This window comes from Apteryx mantelli, chromosome 28 (assembly GCF_036417845.1).
Source record: "Apteryx mantelli isolate bAptMan1 chromosome 28, bAptMan1.hap1, whole genome shotgun sequence".
Lineage (NCBI taxonomy): Eukaryota > Metazoa > Chordata > Aves > Apterygiformes > Apterygidae > Apteryx > Apteryx mantelli.
In genome coordinates, this window is record NC_090005.1 from 3,254,753 (window position 1) to 3,273,762 (window position 19,010).

General features: G+C 44.2%; 1 protein-coding gene across 7 annotated transcripts in view; it reads right to left on the bottom strand.

Annotated features, from left to right (window-relative positions):
* FAM117A (family with sequence similarity 117 member A) overlaps positions 1-18,947 on the bottom strand; it is a 34,647-nt gene extending 15,700 nt beyond the window's left edge. For 4 of the 7 annotated variants that reach the window (XM_067311965.1, XM_067311964.1, XM_067311960.1 and 1 more), the window contains exon 1: positions 6,594-6,712. In XM_067311965.1, coding sequence (XP_067168066.1) covers positions 6,594-6,711 — 118 coding nt within the window. In that variant the 5' untranslated portion in view covers position 6,712. Of the gene's footprint in view, positions 1-6,593; positions 6,713-8,171; positions 8,834-9,299; positions 9,401-15,135; positions 15,274-15,994; positions 16,407-18,191; positions 18,305-18,806 lie in introns of those variants that run through there. The other 3 variants (XM_067311961.1, XM_067311962.1, XM_067311963.1) reach the window with 3 other exon arrangements.
* Positions 18,948-19,010: the final 63 nt, after the last annotated feature.

The following is a 19,010-nucleotide window of genomic DNA, read 5'->3' on the forward strand; positions in this document are numbered from 1 at the left end:
ACTAAGGAACTACTAGGATCATCCATGTCATCCATACCAGAAGAGCAAAACCCAAGCAATGAAGATAGAGCTGTGGTTTTTGTTTTTGTTAAACCTACTTAAATCAACTGCTGATGAGCATCTAGGAATCAAGATCACTGCAAAAGATTCAGCTCTCAAACTCAAAAAGGTGAGAACACCTCTGATTCTCAAGCCTTTGGAAGTCTTCCAGCACAGCTAAAACGAAGCAGAACAAAAACCAGACAGAATAAGACATCCTTGATATTTTTAGGATTACAAACAAGCTGAAAAACAAGAAAAAAGTGAAGGCTTCTTGTCCTTTATTTACATATATCTACATAAATCACATCAACATTCTATGGCAAGCCCTTCTCCCATACTCTTTCAAAGTAGTCTTTATGACTAATTTCAACCACGCCACCTGCCTGGAAGGCCCAACATGAAGCTGCTGAAACAATTTTTCAGAGGGGAATATACAGCAGGAAAATCACAACATCTGATATACTTTACCGATATCTTTCCTGCATATTTTCTAATTTGGAGAACACAATACCAAAACTAAGAGCATTAGCTTGCTGTTACAGCTAACCTAAACAGAGTTGAAGCACAGCAGCATTCTGCATGTAGCAGTTGCACAAAAAAAGCCTCAGGCTCGAGCATGCCAGGAACTGTACAAACTCAGTAATTCCTGTTCCTGAACGCTTACAGGCTGAAAGGATGGCACACAAACTATGAGAAACTGAGGCACAGGCAGGAGAAGCAGCTTGCCCAAAGTCATGCAGCAGGTTCCAGGCAGGCATGGAAACAATTATCTTCTGTTATTGTCAAGGAATGGACTAACCACAGCATCATCTCTGATATTTTCCTCATTTCCTGTACAGTCACCCCTGAATTACCAGCTGGTTGGAATGGCAGCACCACAGACTTACTGATTTTTAATGCAAAAATGTCTAATATAAATTCCAAGAGGGAATATATATATTTTTAAACAGGTTCAACACTATTGGTCTGTTTATACCCTCTTCTTGTACAACTCTGTGAATCACACTAAATCAGTACTGTCATCATCAACTACACTAGTTATGAGGGAAGTGCCAAGATCAGCTTGGTTTAGTTAATGCAGCTTAAAGTTTTTGCCATTTATGCAGTAAATCTGAGTTTATCAGTACCTCTGAGTTTTGCATAGAGAAAACTCACTGCACTCTGGTGTTCAACATTTCTGCCACAAAGCTAGGCCAAGCGTTAGTCCTTTACACTGTGCAGTCATTAGACTGTAAAATGTTTACATGCCTTGAATAGAATTTGTTCTTCTCTGCACAAATCGGTGCCCAGGTTCTTTCAGTTCTGTACCCTACCCAGCAGATGTTGAAAACTTTGCTACGGTCAATGAAATCTTGTTAAACTCCAACTGAAAGAGTCACAGAAAAATCCACCCAGGGAAAATGATCTGTGAGCTCCCTAGTTCCCTTGGGACACGCTGCTATAAAAGGGACAGATCAAACTTACTGTGCAGCCCTATCCCCCTGCTCCACAATTTCTGTTTTTAAATGTCATCTCCAGCATTTTAAAGCAGGGAAAAACTTGTTTCACCCACAGAATGTCAACACAAGTCAAGATTAGTTATAGATGTGTCCTTTGTTTCCCCTTTCCCACACCCGTATCCAGAGGCTACCAAACTGGGAGCAGCGAGTTTAGAGTGAAGGTATGATCAGTATCAGCTGAGGGCTGCAATGCCATGAATGGGCTCCAATTACTGTACGAGAAACTCGTTCTACATTAAACAAAGCCACCTGCAATGCTTTTGACTTCAAACCTGAGCCATGTATTGTATTCAGCTATGTTTTACACAAAGAGTGATTTGATTCCATAGCACAGAAGCAGGATTCTCTGGGGCTAGTGCAACAGCAGGGCATCTTCAAGATGTTCCCATCCTTAACCAGTCTCTACATGACTACTTTTCCCATTACAACACCCTACTTGTGCTTCGCCCCTCAATTCTATCAGTCTGTTTACCCATAACAGAACTGTAAAGACAAAAGCAGAATTATTATTATGGATGAACTCCAAAATCTGGAAAAGCAAAGTTTGTAGAAGCAGCTGTTTGCGCAATGCAACAACACAAATTTTCCCATGACAGAACTACTGCATCCACACTTGAGAAAGGGTTTCTTTTTTTTTTCTTCTTCTTCCTTCTCCTCACTTTTTATTTTTGGAAGCGTTAATACAAACTGAGCTACCACTTCTGCTGAGATACCCCTCTCCTAACACATAAATTTTCAATTTAGACAAGCTCACTACCGTAACTCCTGCTCTGATCAACAGAACCACTGCTTCACTCCCACTGCAGGGAATGACTCACTCCATACATTAAATAATAAGAGATGCTTAACAAAACCAAAACAAAACTTATCAATTTGTACATGACCTACCCTGAGAGTAGAAATCTAAAATGCAAATAATTTTAATAACAAAGTCATCACATTCCCGTTTTTTCCTGAACACTTTAAGTAACCAATACTTTGGTTATCCCACTCGGATGCCAGGAGAAGGGGAAATGGCAGAATTCATCAGCCCCAACAATTCAGGGCCATCTAACTCCCACTGAAGTGACAGGAATAACTGACCACAACAGCACCTGAAAGGTCGAAGCGCTGTACAGAACCACCCCTCCTTTGGCCAAAGCAGCTGGGTTCAGGATATAAAACATTATGAATCCAAGCGTCCCCTGCTCATTTGTTTAAACACCCCTGAAAAACTACAGGTGTCACTTCATAGCACAAAAGAAAACTCAAGAGCATACACACCACAAGCACCTGGACCACTATTTTAGTAACGAAAGCCTTTATATGCATCCCCCAGGACATAGAAACCCCATCAGATAACAATTGTTAAGCACAGCAAGGCCTGAAACACTAAAGATGTTCAACTAATAAGACTGGGGGGGGGAAAAAAAGCAGACCCTCACACTCGCTTTGTGATGCCTGTAGCGAAGGAAGGGAGGAGAAAAATATTAACAGCTCTGCTGCATCACTACCATGTAGGCAGCAATCCCACAGCACTTTCAAGTGGTAAACAGACATTTTTATTCCTAAAGAAACATTTTCATCTCGCTAAACATACACTCAGACAGAGCTGCCTATGAATAGCGTCCCACTAGCCTGCGTCTATAATATACGCCAGGCATGGGTTTCATTCAGATACCAAATAAAGATATTTGGCAGTCTGCTCACTTAGTCTCACTCTAGCAGGATCAACACAGCAAAAACAACTGGACAACTCAAAAAACAGGCAAGTTAGCAGGCAAGCAACAAAATCCCAAGTAGATGAGTCACCTCAGTTAACAGTAACTTCCTGAAAAGCTAAAAGGCACCGCATAATTCTTATAAAGGTGGGGTGGTCACGGTGGGAAATCTGGTGGAGTCCTCCGAATTCTGTTGAAAAGAGACCATCAGTAAAGCTTTGGTTTCACAGAGGGTTAATGTGAAATATATGAAGTACTAGATATCTCTTGTCAAAGCCACTCTGAAGTCCCCCAAATCAACCAAGTAGGTTTAAAAGATGAAGACTTGCATCTTTACATCTTACTGTTGTCCCTCTCCTATGTCAGTGTCACTGATAAACATATGAAGTATTGGAAAGATACAAGGGCAGTTGCCAACCAGTCTTCTCTCCTCAACAAGTTTACTCCAAAACCAGTTAAAAAAAAGTAGTAGGTAACTCCGTATCACTAGCTATTCATCCCATGTTACTCCCTAAACTTTTAATTAAATTAAGAGTGCACAGAAAAAGCCTGTGGAACTACTAAGATATGAAGTTGCTTTGCTTTTCCAATAGACTCCCTCTTCTCCCTCTCTCTGCATGATCCAGTTTAGACAAGTAGGCAGATTGCTTACCTGCTTACACAGACAAAGTACTATGTTCACCAATGGGTCCGCAAATTAAAATTCATATTGGAATTTAAACAATCCCATTTGTTCAGTGTCATACTGATAAAAAAACAAAGCCTTTTCGGTATCCCACTTTAGAAATTAGGTTTAAGTCATGTGGTAGATGATGAGGACTGGGGTTACAACCAAGGAGAATTCACAAGAGCGAAGGCACAGTCTCAGGAAGGCTAAAGTGTGGATACAAGCATAGAAGTTCTCCAACTAGCTTGCACTTCGGTGTGGACTTTGAAGGAAACAACCAAAGCCACAAACAGCACAGGTATTGCCACTAGCTGGATTAAACTTCAAAGTTTCCATAAAGCTCATTCCACCCTGGAGAACACGCAATCGTGCCAATGTTAGGGCACCTGCAGAACTCCGACTACCCCAGCAGGCACCTCAGAGCCACCTACTCTGACACAAATGGATGCCACAGGGATGGGTTTGGCCTGAACCTGAAAAGGATCAAACGCTAGTAAATTATCTGCTTCACTCCCAAAAGCCACATCACTGAAGAGATAAGAAATTAAAAACAAAGACATCAACACCAATGCCACATATCAGATTCACAGCTAGAAGCCCTCACATCTTGGTCTCCAAACACCAGGACAACTCATTTCTAAGTATTCTTAGACTTGCTTCCTGACACCCCCCAGTTCCAGCTCTTCCTTTTAACAGAAGCTCTTTGAGAAATTCGACAGCTGCTTCTTATTTCAATGGGATTCTCTATTAACAGAGCAGCTGCAGGATCAGACCCAGGGTCACCCAGCACCTCTCCCTCACCCTGCACCTCTTCTTCTAAAGCCACAAGTCAGAACCAAGATACCCCCGAAACCGGCCACCAAGCAGCTCAAGAGCAATTCAAAAAGTCAACAGAGCAGAATGAGGAAAGACTTGAGAAAGCAACAGATTTCCGTGCTGGGCTCCCAAAAGGTAATAGCAAAAGCGTTAGATTATGAATCACCATGACAAAGTTTCAGTTAAACCCAGCCAGTTTACTGCTACAGCTCCCACACACGCAGGGAGCAAACTGAAGCTTATGAAGAGCGACTGAGGCACAGAGCAATGGAAATTCAAATACTTCCAAAGCTGTATATGAAATGACTATGATCAAGAGGAAAAATTCAAGCTCCTACAGCTCGAACAGCAAGGCACAGAGCCAGGAAGAAATGAAGACCAGCAATTCTGGTTCATGTCAGTGGAGCTCCTGCCTTCTAACCCTCCGAAAGCTGTACAGGGTTCACTGCGCTTCAGAGCGGGCACAGTGCAGAGCTCTAACACAGCCAAAGGAACAGAGGCAGTCTGGCTCGCTTTTCTTTGAGATTTGCTTTATTTTGTGCAACATCCCAAACTACTGCGTAATTGCCCTATTAACAGCAACTTCACCTCAGAATTTCAGGCGACCACTGAGAGGGAAGGGAGTAAGAGACTAGTGCTCAAAGAAACATGCAATTTACTTCATGAACTTATTTCAAGCATAAATTGAGCAAAATGCTCTTTAATGGCTTCTGTGATCAATACCAACCCTGCCAGTGGAAGGAACTACTCTAAGCCTCAAGTAATGAAATGCACAACACTTCAGGAATGGCCATTAATTCTCACTTTAGGATGGGCTACAGCACTCTCTTCTGTAAAGCGGATTAACTAGCTGCTGGCTTAAACAAGAGAACAGCATGTTAAATGGATGCTACCAAGATCGGTTGGCCCAAAGTCCGACAAATGTTTCTTGCTGTTTAAGAAGTCTGCTTAATCTCATATTTAACCTAGAAAAAAAAGCTGTAAAAGTAGTATTTTAATAGTCTATATAATAACGAATAACCATGTAACAATCCAACACCCAAGAGAAGTCCCACAAACAGCCGATAGTAATGCAGACATAAAGAAAAGCCAAAGGTTAGTATCAGCTCACTGAAAAGTTACACTTGAACAAGCATTTTTGAAGTGGTCAGAAAAATCTCAGCAATGCAACTGGGGATGAACTGCTATTAGCGCAAATCAAATTACTGCTTCTATACCAAGCCAGTACAGTTATATAAAACAAAGGGCTCCGTTTTTGTGAAACCACCTCAAAATAGGGAAGTCATTGTAATGGAAGACCACAGAAAGTAACACATCCTGCCTTAAAACAGGCCGGGCCAGAAAAGGGATCCGCTGACCCCAGAGATCACGTTGTGGCCGTACGGCGAGAATCCACGTGCAGGATTTAAGCCGCTTTGGCTATATGCTAGGAGCAGCGTCTCGCAGTTTAAAGTTTTCTGTAGCTCATTGTCTTCGCCTGCCTTCACCGCCCTCCCCCCGCACACGGGTTTTGCTTTCCCCTCTCTCATCTGCTCCAGGTTCTCTTATTTCTTTCACTTCCACCCACAAAGCAGCAATTAAGAAAAACCTCACGAGCGCGCCACGGTTTTAGCAGCTCCTCGGACGTTACTTTAATGTTTTCTGGACACCTGCGAATACAGAAAAGCTTTAAGGCAGCTTCTCCTCGGCGGCACAGGGAGGAACCTCGCTAGCACCTTCCCGAGGTCCCGCAGCCGGGCGGCTCCGGGCCCCGCGACGGCAGGGCAGGCGGGGAACCGGCGGCCGCCCCCGCGCCGCCCCCCGCGGCAGCGCCGGCCTCGGCGGGGCCGAGCCTGTCCCCGGCCCGGCTCCGCGCCCCGCCCCGGTTACCTGCCCGGCCCCCGTCTCCGCGGCGCTGCTGCAGCTGGAAGGGCACCGTGGCCCGCAGCGGCTGGAGCCCCCCCGCTCCGCCGCGGCAGCAGGAGCCGCCCGCCGCCGCCCCCGCCATGCCCGGCCCGGCCGCGCGCCCCAACCGCACTGACCCCCCGCCGCCGGCGCCGCCGCTTATCAGCGCTCCGGGGGCGGTGCCGCCGGGAGGAGCCGCCGCTCATTGGGTGGCCGCGGCCGCCGGCTCCGCCCTCCTCGGGGAAGACAACTCGCACGCGCTGCACCGGCAGCCAATCAGAAACGCAGACACCCTTGGACACGCCTCACCCCTGCCGCTGAAGCCAATCAAAGGGGGAGGGAAGAGATGGCCAAGCCCCGCCCCCTTCCCGCAGGAAAGCTGAAATACTGCTACAGCCGGGCGGCCCCGCCCACTCCGCTAGGGCGAACCAATCACAACGGGACAGCTGAGGAAAGCCCGCCCCTTCCCCGTGAAGACCAATCGGAGAGGTAGGCAGTGTTTGTGTACTGGGTCCCCGCGGCGGCAGCGGCCAATCGGCGGGCGGGGCTCGCCCGGCTCTCACGCGCCGCGGCCCTGGTTTCTCTTTCGCCTACGGCGGCCGCGAAGCCCCCCGGGAGGGGGAGGGGGGAGAGGAGGAGGGGAAGGTGCCGCAGAGCACAGCTCCCCCTGCCCCTCTTTGAAGGGCCTAGCCGAGATTTTCATAAACTTTCAGTTTTACCTTAACTGCACGCCACGTGAAGTTAACATTGCATGTGCTGTTTGCCTTTAAACTAGAAAAACCTGTCGTGGAGAATTTGAATAGAAGCTTTACTAGCAAGTGAACTTCCACTTTTTTTGTAGGCCTCACATCTGAAATTCAAGACACATGTAATTAAAAGTCTAAGAAGATACACAGCTGGAAAAGGAGAACAGAAATCAAAATGCCATAGATTTTTTTTCCCTCTAGTTCTGCAGCATAAATAGCTCCGTTAGGAACAGGTACGGGCTGGAAGATGCAGCTTCATCATGCCAGCAGAGCCAGACTGGTGCCGTCCCTCAGCAGAGCCCAGACAGGAACAGGTCACCCTGCCTCACTGCTCATGTTCTGCATTTCACACTGATTTGACCCTTGTTAACATCAGGTTCAGCAGGAGCTGGATGAGGAGCTTTCTCCTTAGGCTCCCCATCTTTCCCCACTGCTGCCTGCCCTTGACTCCAGCGAGCTTTGCTGAGCTCATTACACTTCCAGAGAGCCTCTGTGCCTTCCACCATTTGCCATCTTATGTCACTTGCAGGAATCAACTGCTAATTAAATGAGGAAAGCAGCCTCAAGATTGACCCATCTTGTGGGCAAGGAGGCAGCTGTAGCATAAGGCCTCAGGAACAACAAAAGTTAAAGCTCTGGATAGGAGGAAAAGAGCATGTTCAGGATTTGGAGTGCTGAATTTATTTATGAGCACTGCAAAACCTATTGCCAGTACTAAAAATAGTTTTTCAGTTGCAAGTGCTAAAATATCCAGAAATCTGACCCCCAGCCTTTTTCAAGGTCTGCCTCATCTCCATTTGTCCCTGCAGTCTCATACCTGCACATGCAGAGGAAAAGGTCTTTGCACCTGCCCAGGGCTCTTTCAGTAGCCAGTCATTCACCATCCTCTAACTTTCTGTTCCTGAGGTATCATTTCTGATCGTTTCCTCCATTTAAACATTATATTAGCTTGTCTGATTTCTTTGAAGACTTTACAACACGCAGTTTTCTTGTTTTAGTCCCCTAAAGCATGTTTTAGTCTAATTAGTCCTCACATAAAGGTCATTATCATAAATCCTTTTCCCTCACTATACCTCTACTAAACCTTTGAGCAGATTTTACCAGCTATGGCTCCAAGGATATTTTCTGCGTCCAGCTGGGCAGTTATGTGAGTTTAGGAAAAGGAAGTATCTGTCCAAGTGAAATGGGTGTGGCAGATCTATCCAACACAGGAGCCTGGGAAGCTGTGGCACAGCTAGATAAGAGAAGGGGGAGAGGCACGAGGTGGCAAAGTAGCCCGGGCTTTGTGCCAACCTCTCTGGAAAGGAGAGGTTGTGACAGCAGCAGACAGTTGGTCTCTCCTAGTGGCTATCGCAGAAGAGCAGCACCCCCCATCTTCTTCCTGTATCTCTGCTCACAAGGCCGGCTGTTTCTATTTGCGTGTAATCGGGCAACAGATGGGAAACTAGACAGTGCAATTTTCTTGTTTCGAGAAAAACCCTGCAGAGGGGAAAGGTGGCATATTGCAATAGTTCAGTTACTGAAGGAAGAGACAGAATGTACCTCCTGATGGAAGCCAAGATGAGACAGAAGCCACTGCTTTGGTTATTAGTTCCCCGTAAACAAACAAAATGCCACCCATCAAACTAAATCAGCCCTATCTCTTCTAGCAAGGAGTGCTGCAAGATCGCTGATAGTGTGGAAACTCAAGAACCCCAGTCACATAAGGAGGCACAATGATCTCCGTTCACGGCACAGTCTGAATATTCCAGGAAAATATTCCAGAATAGAAGTAGGGGGCATTTCCAGAGGCTAACAGCATTCACTCAAAAGTTCAAGTACTTCTCAGTTCACCCCATTTCTCAGCCTAAAATTAAGTTACAAGAATAACAAGAGTCCTCAAGCATCTGTTCTCCCGACTTCTTCCTATCCCAGCTCCCACCACAGAAACAAGGTAAAAACATACCCAGGGGATCTTTAAAATCTTGCTGCCATTCTGCATATAGACCTTTCTTCAAATCAAAGTCACTCTTCCTGAAAATATTTCCTTCTCAAAGTCCATTGCAGCTATTAGTAAAGGAACAGGAAATTAAACGCAAGAAAGAGGAAGGGACAGGACAACCAAAGTGCACATATTCAAAAGAACATTAAAAAAGCAACGTAAAATAGAATTATGATTGCAAAATAGAAGAGTTGTGACTGTATTCTTCATTGATGGACTGGTAGCTTGACTTTTCTAGGAAGCCTGCAGTGTCAGTCCTTCCAACCTAGAAATTCAAATTCACCTTTCAGTTTCTTTGCCACACTGTCTTTTTAAGACACTGCCATTTGAACCCAATACCTACAGCTGGAACAAACTAAAAATACTCACTCCTCTGTGCCATTTTGTTTTAACATAAGGGAGGTCACACAGCTGTGTCTGATTGTTCTGACCATATCTCATGCTATAAATACAGCAAAGAACACTGAAAAAATTAAAGTGGTTCAGCACGATATTGCTAAGCACCACTCAGTAATAGGCCCATATTTTGCTCTCATTCAATGCTTCTCTCAAGTTTAAAAACCCACGTTTTTCTTTATTATGAAGAAGCAAGAAAGCACCAGCTGTTACCTATCAAGTGGGTTACAGCTATTTCAGCTCAGATGGGGTTGCACATTATCAGCCAGCCAAGTTTGTTGCATTTGCAACAAGAACAGGCCTTTCTATATCTTCCCCAACAAAGGGGCACCACAGAGCAAGCGTTATAAAATTGAAGTTTTTACATTCCTGGAGGCTACACTCTTGCCTACGCAAGGCAGTCATCTCCCCATAATTGAGGTTCCTAATGATGTGCTGCATAGTAGCAGAAGTAACACAAGCTTTTACAACTACTCAAGGGCTACAGGTCAAGGATCCAACTTCTTATCATAGTGTCTGCTTGTTTCCATTGCTTCTGCCATAGCAGTTTCTGTAGCCTTCTCTCCTTGCACAGGGAAGGAGAGCTGACCTACCACGCCACCAGTTAACTATTCTCAGTTTTCAGAGCCCCAGAGGCCGGTCATTTCATCATGATTAGCAAACACTACAAAGCTTCAGAATTATCAAATACGTCCTATGGCTGTGTACTGACCTATTCAGCATGCTCCAGAAAGCAGCCTTTTAATGCAGCACAGCACTGTCCAGTTTCTCAGTATTTATAAGTATATAGGAGCATATTTTTATAAAATGGCCCTCCCTTTCCCATTCACCCTATTACATGCCCCAGAACTGCTACTTGCCATTCTTTAGCTTTGTGTCACCTTCACTTGAGGAAGTTGCAGATAAACAGGAAACATGTAAGAATGAACAATCTCACTGCAGTCCTACCATTCTGGTCCATTGCTCAAGTCCTAAATGAGATTATATTTCTTGCTGTTTGCTATGGGTAGGAGGGAGACAGAGCTTAGATTTAAAGTCCTGATCAGCTGAGCGTGAATGTGGAAGATCAAAGGGTCATTTAGCATACAAGCTAAGCATTCCCTCATTGTCCTTGAGGAAAATTCCTCTCACTCTAAACTGTGGAGTAAAATGCCTGCCTGTCTGCCTCCCACTCTATCCCCATGAGAGATGGCTGCATTTTACTACTGGACAGTTTCTGCACTCAAATGTTTTGAGATGAAAAGCTCTATAGAAGAGTAAGATAAATAAAACTGCAGTTTATTTATTAAAAGAGACCAACAGATTATTCACCAGACCAGCCAAGCTATTTCACAGTCTGATCATGCTCACAGTGAATACAGCGGGAGTTTGGGGAACAGAGTAGAGTCCTGTTAAATTTAAGGAGACATTATTAAACAGATCTTTTCCACTAAGTCATGGAAAGGCAGGAAGCCTGTCCTAAGAGTATGAATCATCAATACACCAGAAAGGAAGAGTGCTCTTGAAAGTAATCACTGATGTCCAGCCCTGCCAACACTGTAACAGAGCATGTAAAGGAATACAAAATAAGACCAAGGAGAGGAAGTCAGTCAAGTACCAAGAAATCAATACAAAACAGAGAGGGATTCAGAAGTATGAGAACAGTCTTCATTTAAATAAATACTCTGAGCAGTGCTGTCTAGTGCAGGCAGAGCTATAACAAAATGTGTCTGACACCTCTGACATCCTCTGCTGCTGCTTAGGTTTCTTCCACCCACTGCAACAGCTGTCTGATCATCCCACTGCTGTGATCCTGCATCTTCTGGAAAGTGGAGGCAGCAGGGATGAAGTTTATTAGCTCGTTTGGGACCTTTCATCATATGCTTGCTGAAGCTTGGGCACACTGTTTCCAATTTGCTTTTATAGCACCATTAGTATTGGTGGTGTTCACAGCCATCCCTGGCTTTGTAGCAGGCCATGCACCTCTGCAGGAGCTGGCACGCGACTGTTCAAAGGGGCCCACAAAGGTTGCCTGCAGCAGGACACAGCACAGCTCGATCTATGCTGGTTTATCCCACTTATCTTGCCCTGAAGAAGTGACCTTGCTTCTCTTCCCATACCTAACCATACAGATTTAAGAGCCAGCACTTAATACCGAACTACATCAGAAACTTAATACAATTTCCTGAATAAAATGATCATTAGTTTTAATTATTAAGGAATGACAGCTTGCTCAAGAGAATATGCATTAAAGAACAGCAGGGGAAGCTTTACATGCTTGGGAGAGGAAAAGCCATGGATTCTCAGCTGGCACAGAAGCGTCTCAGCAGTTAGAGCTCTAGTTCACCCACCAGCTGCTGTCTGGCAAAGTATGGCTGCTCAGTCACACAACACTACCTTTCTACTTCCTGCAACTGAATTAGATTAGAAAGTGTTAGAAAAGTGATATAGAAAAATAGTGTTTATGTAAAGGGCTGTATTTGGCACAAGAATACGGTTCCCTCACAGATACAAGGCAGTCCCAAAACAATCTCTCTTAGAAAGGCTGCCGAGCTTTTCCAGAACATGGAATCCATGAATTATGAAGCATAGGTAAAGAAAACTGTGTGGTAACTGGCACAGTGTAATTAGGAAAAAATGCAGACATTAAAAAAAAATAACCTACTTGGCTCACCTCAGACCTATACTAGCCAGAAGTTCATATGGGAAAGAACAGTTTTTTGCCATGAATAAATTATGAAAACAGGAGTATTAAAGGAAATCAGCAGTTCCAGCTGGCACAAACTTTATCCTAGGAATAGCCATTTCGCTGCAGTGCACTTCTAACAGGACACAAGCCCCCTGGAGAGCACTTAACACTGCTCACCCCGTCTGTACTTACTTGACAAGTGTCCCCAAGACAGACATGTTTTTTCTAACTAGAGGTATGAAGGACAGGGATCATCTTCCCCAATACAAACTGGCATAGAAGTTGCTGATCCCATCTCATAATACATTTCTTCCAGATAGACTGCCATTCTCCATCCATTTTGGATTGGCAATTTGCATTCAGCCTTTTTTTTTTTTTTCTTTCCTCCTACAGTCTTTAAGGCCAGAAACCAAGCACAGAGGTAATCTGGTAGCAGTCAGTCTCCTAGGAAACTAAGGAAGGGATAAACCTGACTAAACAGAGAAGCAGCCAAATTGATGGTATGTTTGATATTGGAGTAAGTCAGACCATCCCAGCAACTGTGTTGCTCAATATACCAATCTGGTGGTAGTTAGTTATTCTCCAAAATTTTGTTGCCTAGTTCTTACTTCTACTTAACTCCTGCTTCCCTCTTGTCTTATCGCAATCCTGTCTAGCTCCTTGTCTCAAGGCTTCTTGGTTTCTTAACATCTGGCTGAGCCATATGGCACACTTCAGTTTGAGGTGACTCTTGGTTTCTCTAATTGCTTGCCACCTGCCTCTTATTTTCATTTTGGCCCTAAACATTAGGCACATCCTAAATGTGTATCCCTCTACCTACACTACTGTAAGTAACTGCCTGAGGCACAGGACATGGTGACTTGGGACCACACTTTAATCAAATCAAAGCCAAATTCTGTCCCCACTATACCCAAATATAACCTGTTCTTAATATCCCCAAAGTTCTTACTACAATCAAGATATTCTTCATGGCAGCTGGAAACTGAGCTACAAAGTCTCTGCTGCTCGTTGCCCACGTTACCACAGTCAGTTTTATGGAAAAAACTGCCCACAGGATAGGCTCAGAAATGCCAAAAGGGATTAGAGTGTCACCTTCACTTCCCACATCAGTGTCATCCTTGGTGTCAAATGCTTCTTACACCTGTGAAAGCCTGTGTCATTGGGCTGAACAACATGAGCAGAGTTTTCCTTTAAGGAAGCATGCAATGGACTTGATTGATTAGAAAGCAAGACATTAACATCAGTGCCAGGCAGTTGGAGAGCACTGCCTAGACTGGAAGGAATGTATTAAAGGAGCAGATCACAAGTCTAAAAGCAGACAAGAGAATCCCCCCCAAAAAAACAATTTTGGCAGGATCAGGACAAAGATGGCATAAAAGTCTGACCTATCAAGACACTTTAGTCCTGCTGGGGCACAACACACTTATTGCAGCTATTTAATAAATTAGATTATACCATGAGACCCAGTGGGAGAGAGAGAACCAGGAAGTACGGCTATATTCAGCTGTAACTAAGTGGAAAAACTGCTTTCAGGAAAACTCAGACTGGATTCTTTTTCTGTAAAATTAAAAACAACAAAGAAAAAAAAACACTGATGTAGGCCAAGCTGGCTTGACCTTGCTCCTGATGCCAGAAAACACTGGCTGTACTCAGATGTCTGCATGCAGGAGCCCTAGAGGAAAGAGTGAGTGTAAGGATTTATTGAAATTCACTGAAATACTCCTATCCATCTACGGCTAGTTGGGTTCTGCAAGACCTTCAGCTCAATGCACGGCACATACCCAGGACTCTTCATACAGGGGTTTTCATAGCTTATTTATACTTCAAGTCAGTATCCACCCAAATCTAAGCCAGCTTCAAGCTAAAACACAAAACCAAAAAAACCCCCCCATCCCAAAACAGATAAAACATGAGCTTCCCACATGGGATCCAGTTCTCGTGTGCTTTATGGGAGACTAGCGCATGGAAGAAGAAAGGGTTGTCTAGTCAGCGATTTGCTGAACTGTCTGCAAACACACCCTCTCAAAACTGAAGTCCTCCTGATGTTCACCAGCTGATGTATATTTTAATTCATGTTTAAGTCAAAAAATACTATGCCTATCTGCAAATAAATCCAACAGCCTAGACTAGCTTCATCACTACTGTTGTCTGGATGAAATATATTTGTTCCTCTAGGGTTTGCTTCTGAAATGTAGCAAGGCCCACTTGAGAGCTGGCCTCTGCAGCTGTAAACAGAAGTCAGGGCTCAAGAGTATATAGGGCCAAGTCTAGTCCAGCTTCAGCAGCAGATCTTCCACCACATTTAGATTCCGTGTCTCAAAACTTCTACCATTTGCACATACATATTGGCATTTAGCTTGTTTGTATTTTAATTCAATCAAGAATCAAGTTCAAGCTTTGAGCTAGGTGACAGAGTAATTTAGGTTCCAACCCCCACTCAAAGCAGTGCCAGCTTAGATCAGGTTGCTCAGGGCCTGGTCCAAAAGTACATCCAGCAGACAGCAGCTAGATCTCAGTTATTCTACAGCAAAAGTGCATTTGTGAGAGACAGTGACCCACATCAATATAGGCCTTTAAGATGCATCAAACTGGGACCAGGAATTCCTCAAGCTTTACATGCTTGGGCCAAGAGCTTCTGCGGTGCTGCTCCATTGCCCAGACCTACCATACCTAGAAAATAGACATTTTAAAACATTAAGATGGAACTCAAAGTGAGTAGAAGGCACCTCTACTCACCCTCAGAAGATGTGAAAGTAGGAAAAACAACAGTCCTGGATCCTCACATCTATATAGCGATGCTCTGGATATTTGCAGCGCTCAATCATTAAGCTAGCCTTTCTTTAACTCTAGTCCACAGGGCTGGACTGATGACACCTAAAAATAAGTAAGATTTGTTGAAGTATAGCATTTCAGCATTTATGGTAGATTTTCATTAGATAGCATTTCTCCCACTTCACCTGAACATGCTTAAGCAGGTAAATAACCCTGTAGGAACGTATCATAAGTAGTAACAAACAAAGCAACTATCAAAGCAAACACTAACTTTTCTGAAGTGTTTAGCAATGAAAAATCCTGAAGTACTCTACAAGCATTTATCCTGCTTCATAACAATTCCTGTATAAGCCTACTTTATATTATCACCAACATGAGTAACAGCTAAATCAAGACAGGCAGATCACTCAGCACCATGCCTCCAAAACAAGTGGGTACCAAGGAAGAAGATCAAAGTTTTAACTTAATTTCTACCCACTGGTGCCTCTGTCTCTTTATGGAGATGGTTTTTCTGGTGGAAATTCCCTGTTCTTTGGCCATATTTCCTAAGATGCAGGAAGATATTTATATATATTTTTAATTAGGATAGCAAATGTAACATAAGCCTAAGTTCCGGTGACTTTCAGTTAGACCAAAGGCCTAGGGAGATTTCATGGGATTTGGAGAGACTGTCAGAGCCGAGAGATTTCAGGTAGCTCACGCAGCTGATATCCGTGGGAATTTACCACTGATGTGCTTTCAGGAACCTAATATTTAAAAATTCAAAGGAAAAGAAAAAGAAAAGAAAATCACTAAAATTTAAGTCATCAAGCACTTGCTAAACCTTCTTCTGACGTGACATCAGGAAATTCCTCATTTGAGGTCCTACTTGGAAAATTCTGACACAGTTAAGAGACTGCAAGTCTGTCTCAGGAACCTATTAGGGGAATTTACCCCCAGCGGAGATCCTTGTAGGTAGGAGTTCTGTTAGTTTTGCACCCCGAGGAATCCACTTGGTCTGTTTCCAGGCTGACTCCCGACTTCACTGGCTTGCTCATGGTGAAGAAGTGGTTTCATGCACTGACATCTAGTGGCGAACTCAAGGCAGAAGGCTCCTGTAAGCATGTGGCCTCTCAAGTTTCACATCCATTCACGTTTTGCCGCAGAACAGACCTACAATTTAGGCTCCAACAAATGCCAGCGATGAAACTTCCACAATACCAATGACTGGGACATGACCAAGGGCTGTACTTATCCTGCACATACAAATTCAGGAAGAGAAACAAACTTTAATTTTTGCCAGAAGTTTCCTAATTTGGGGCTGGATTTTGAACTGAAATGCAATAGCAATGACTTCTCTAACAAGCACCCGAGACTTTATACCCCTACAGTTAGTACTACTCATATGTATATACATACAGAAGAGTTCTTGCAAGCTCTGCAGTGGTTATAACATGATCTGACCCTTTGCTCTTCCTGAGAGTGTGAGGGAGCTCAGCCAACACGGGCAATCTTCCCATCTCATTACCCACTTCCATATACACCCACTAGGTACTGTAGTGTGTTTTAGTTTTCCCTCCTCCCCCTCAGCTATGTCCATTCAGTATACAAATGGCACAGAGGATTTAGAGTTTGTATTACCAGTTTAAATGCTAGGAGTCATTCAGAGAACATGGGGAACTGGCTTCTATTCAAGTATTGCCACCTCTAGGAAAGTTACTGAACACCACCCACTTCAGTTTGCCTGCTTTGTTTTTCCAATAACATCCTGCTGGTGGTGATAAATCTGCTAATGTGCAATAACATAAACATAATTTATTTCAAACATGAGTTTCATTACCACCTGGGAGTTCTAATTAATATTTTATTTGTGTATCTGATACAACTAAGAGCTACAGCTTTCATATGGTGTGTAGTTTTAAAAGAGAAATCCTTCAGCTATCACTGATAGGCAAATACTGCAACGGGATGTGGTAGTGTGCAGCTTTTTATATGGTCATTATAGTCTTTACTCCTTTTCATCTGTGCAAATGTGCAAGGGAATTTAACACATTTGGACTTTGCAGATATCCATGTTACAATCAGCTTTTAAGCTAATTATCAGTTTTTGTACCACAGATAAATCACACCTTCATCTTTTATCTCTTCTTGCATTAAGTAGAATCTATAAGTCCTTTTAAGTCTTTTTTATTGCTCCTGACTGCCCCACAACATTTCCTTTAGAGTCCTCCATCAGTTTGCAACACTAGAAACATTCACTGTCTTGTGAAGCCTGAGCTTTGTCTCACAGAAAATATGATAGATGAGCAGTTATAAAGCGTTCAGACTAACTCCTCTGTTTTCCTTCCACTAAGTAGTGCACTGCTCTTCTCTGTTCCCATTTCTACTGCCCTTTAGAGCTATAGCTTTAGCTCATTTTTTTTCTGCAGAATGTTATCCCAAATTAATCATAAACTAAAAGTTTCAAGGCAATCTAATAACTTAAAAATATAATGTTCATTAGCCTAGCATAAGACTCTGTCTCAACTGCAATTTGAAATTCCATCAAATCCCAGGCTATCTTAAATGCTATTTTTCTTGTAAGGCAAGAAAATTCTGCAATCTTATTCTAGCTCCTCCCCCCCAAAGCAAGAATCCCTCCTTCACACCTCGTTCTAAGAACTCAGTCCTGCACTCTAGCTATGCTGATGTGCATGGAGTTCTTTGTAAATTGGGAATGGGGTTTCAACTGTGCAGGAGAAAAAACAAGGTAATAGGAAGAGGAGAAAAGCACACTAGTTTTCTTAACAAATCTGTTTTTCCCTTTAAGACCAGAGTCATAATTATGCCATAACAGGCAGGTGTAGCCTAGGAAAAAGCAAAAAGCCAATGCAAATCTATTAATGAGGTGGTTGCAGAAGAAAACACAATTGGTCCATTAAAATAACCAGACTTATTAGTGAGCTATTCCCCCATTCCTAGTTTCCCTGTTTCATGTGTGCAATTTTTATATGAAGCCTATGTTGATTTGCAACTAATACATGCAGCCCCACATAACATACCACACTACTGCTTCCCATTCCTCTCTACCAGGGCAAAAAGCAGAGGTATTCCACTTCGAGTTCTTCAGTAACTTTGCCTTTCAGCATTACCCAGGAAGGACACGCTGATACACCTAGGAGCAGTAACAATTTGGAATGAAAGAAATAGTATTACTTGGATGACTAAGGATGACTTGCACTCGCAAAGATTACAGGATTAGGCCCTAAGAATTTCATAATCCTTAGAGATAACCACAGTTGCAAGGAAGTCATGTGTTTGACTAAATACCCTTATTTTTTCCCCAAGTCCTTTATATAAAGCAGCCGGCTGCTGCTCTTAGGCAACGTTATTGCCTTAACATTATTGAGACGCTATGTCTAACCAGGTGTCGGCCTAACCACAGCTAAGAAAGCGGCAGATCACTTGGCCAGGCTGGCCTGCAGGCCCGTCAAGGAGCTCGGGGCAGAGGGGGGGCTCGCTGCGAGGCCGCTCGGGCCTCCCCCCCCCAGCGCGGAGGCAGGGCCCAGGAAAGGCCTCTCCTTCCAGCAGGCCCCACGCGGGGCGGCAGCGGCACCCCCCCTCGCAGGAAGGCCTCCACACTGCCCGCCTCCGCCGCGAGAGCAACGGGGACTCACCGCCTTCCTCCACCCATGAACCCGACGGCGCGTCTCTGCCAGGCCTCAAGATGGCCACAGCGGGAGGGCTCGGCTTGCCCGTATCCAACATGGCTCCCTCGGGAAAACACCCGCGCCGCTCTCCGGGCGTCGCGGGGAAGCCAACTGGCTTCACACCCGGACCCAAGATGGCCGCCGCCTCACCCCTGTGGAGATTCCCTAGCC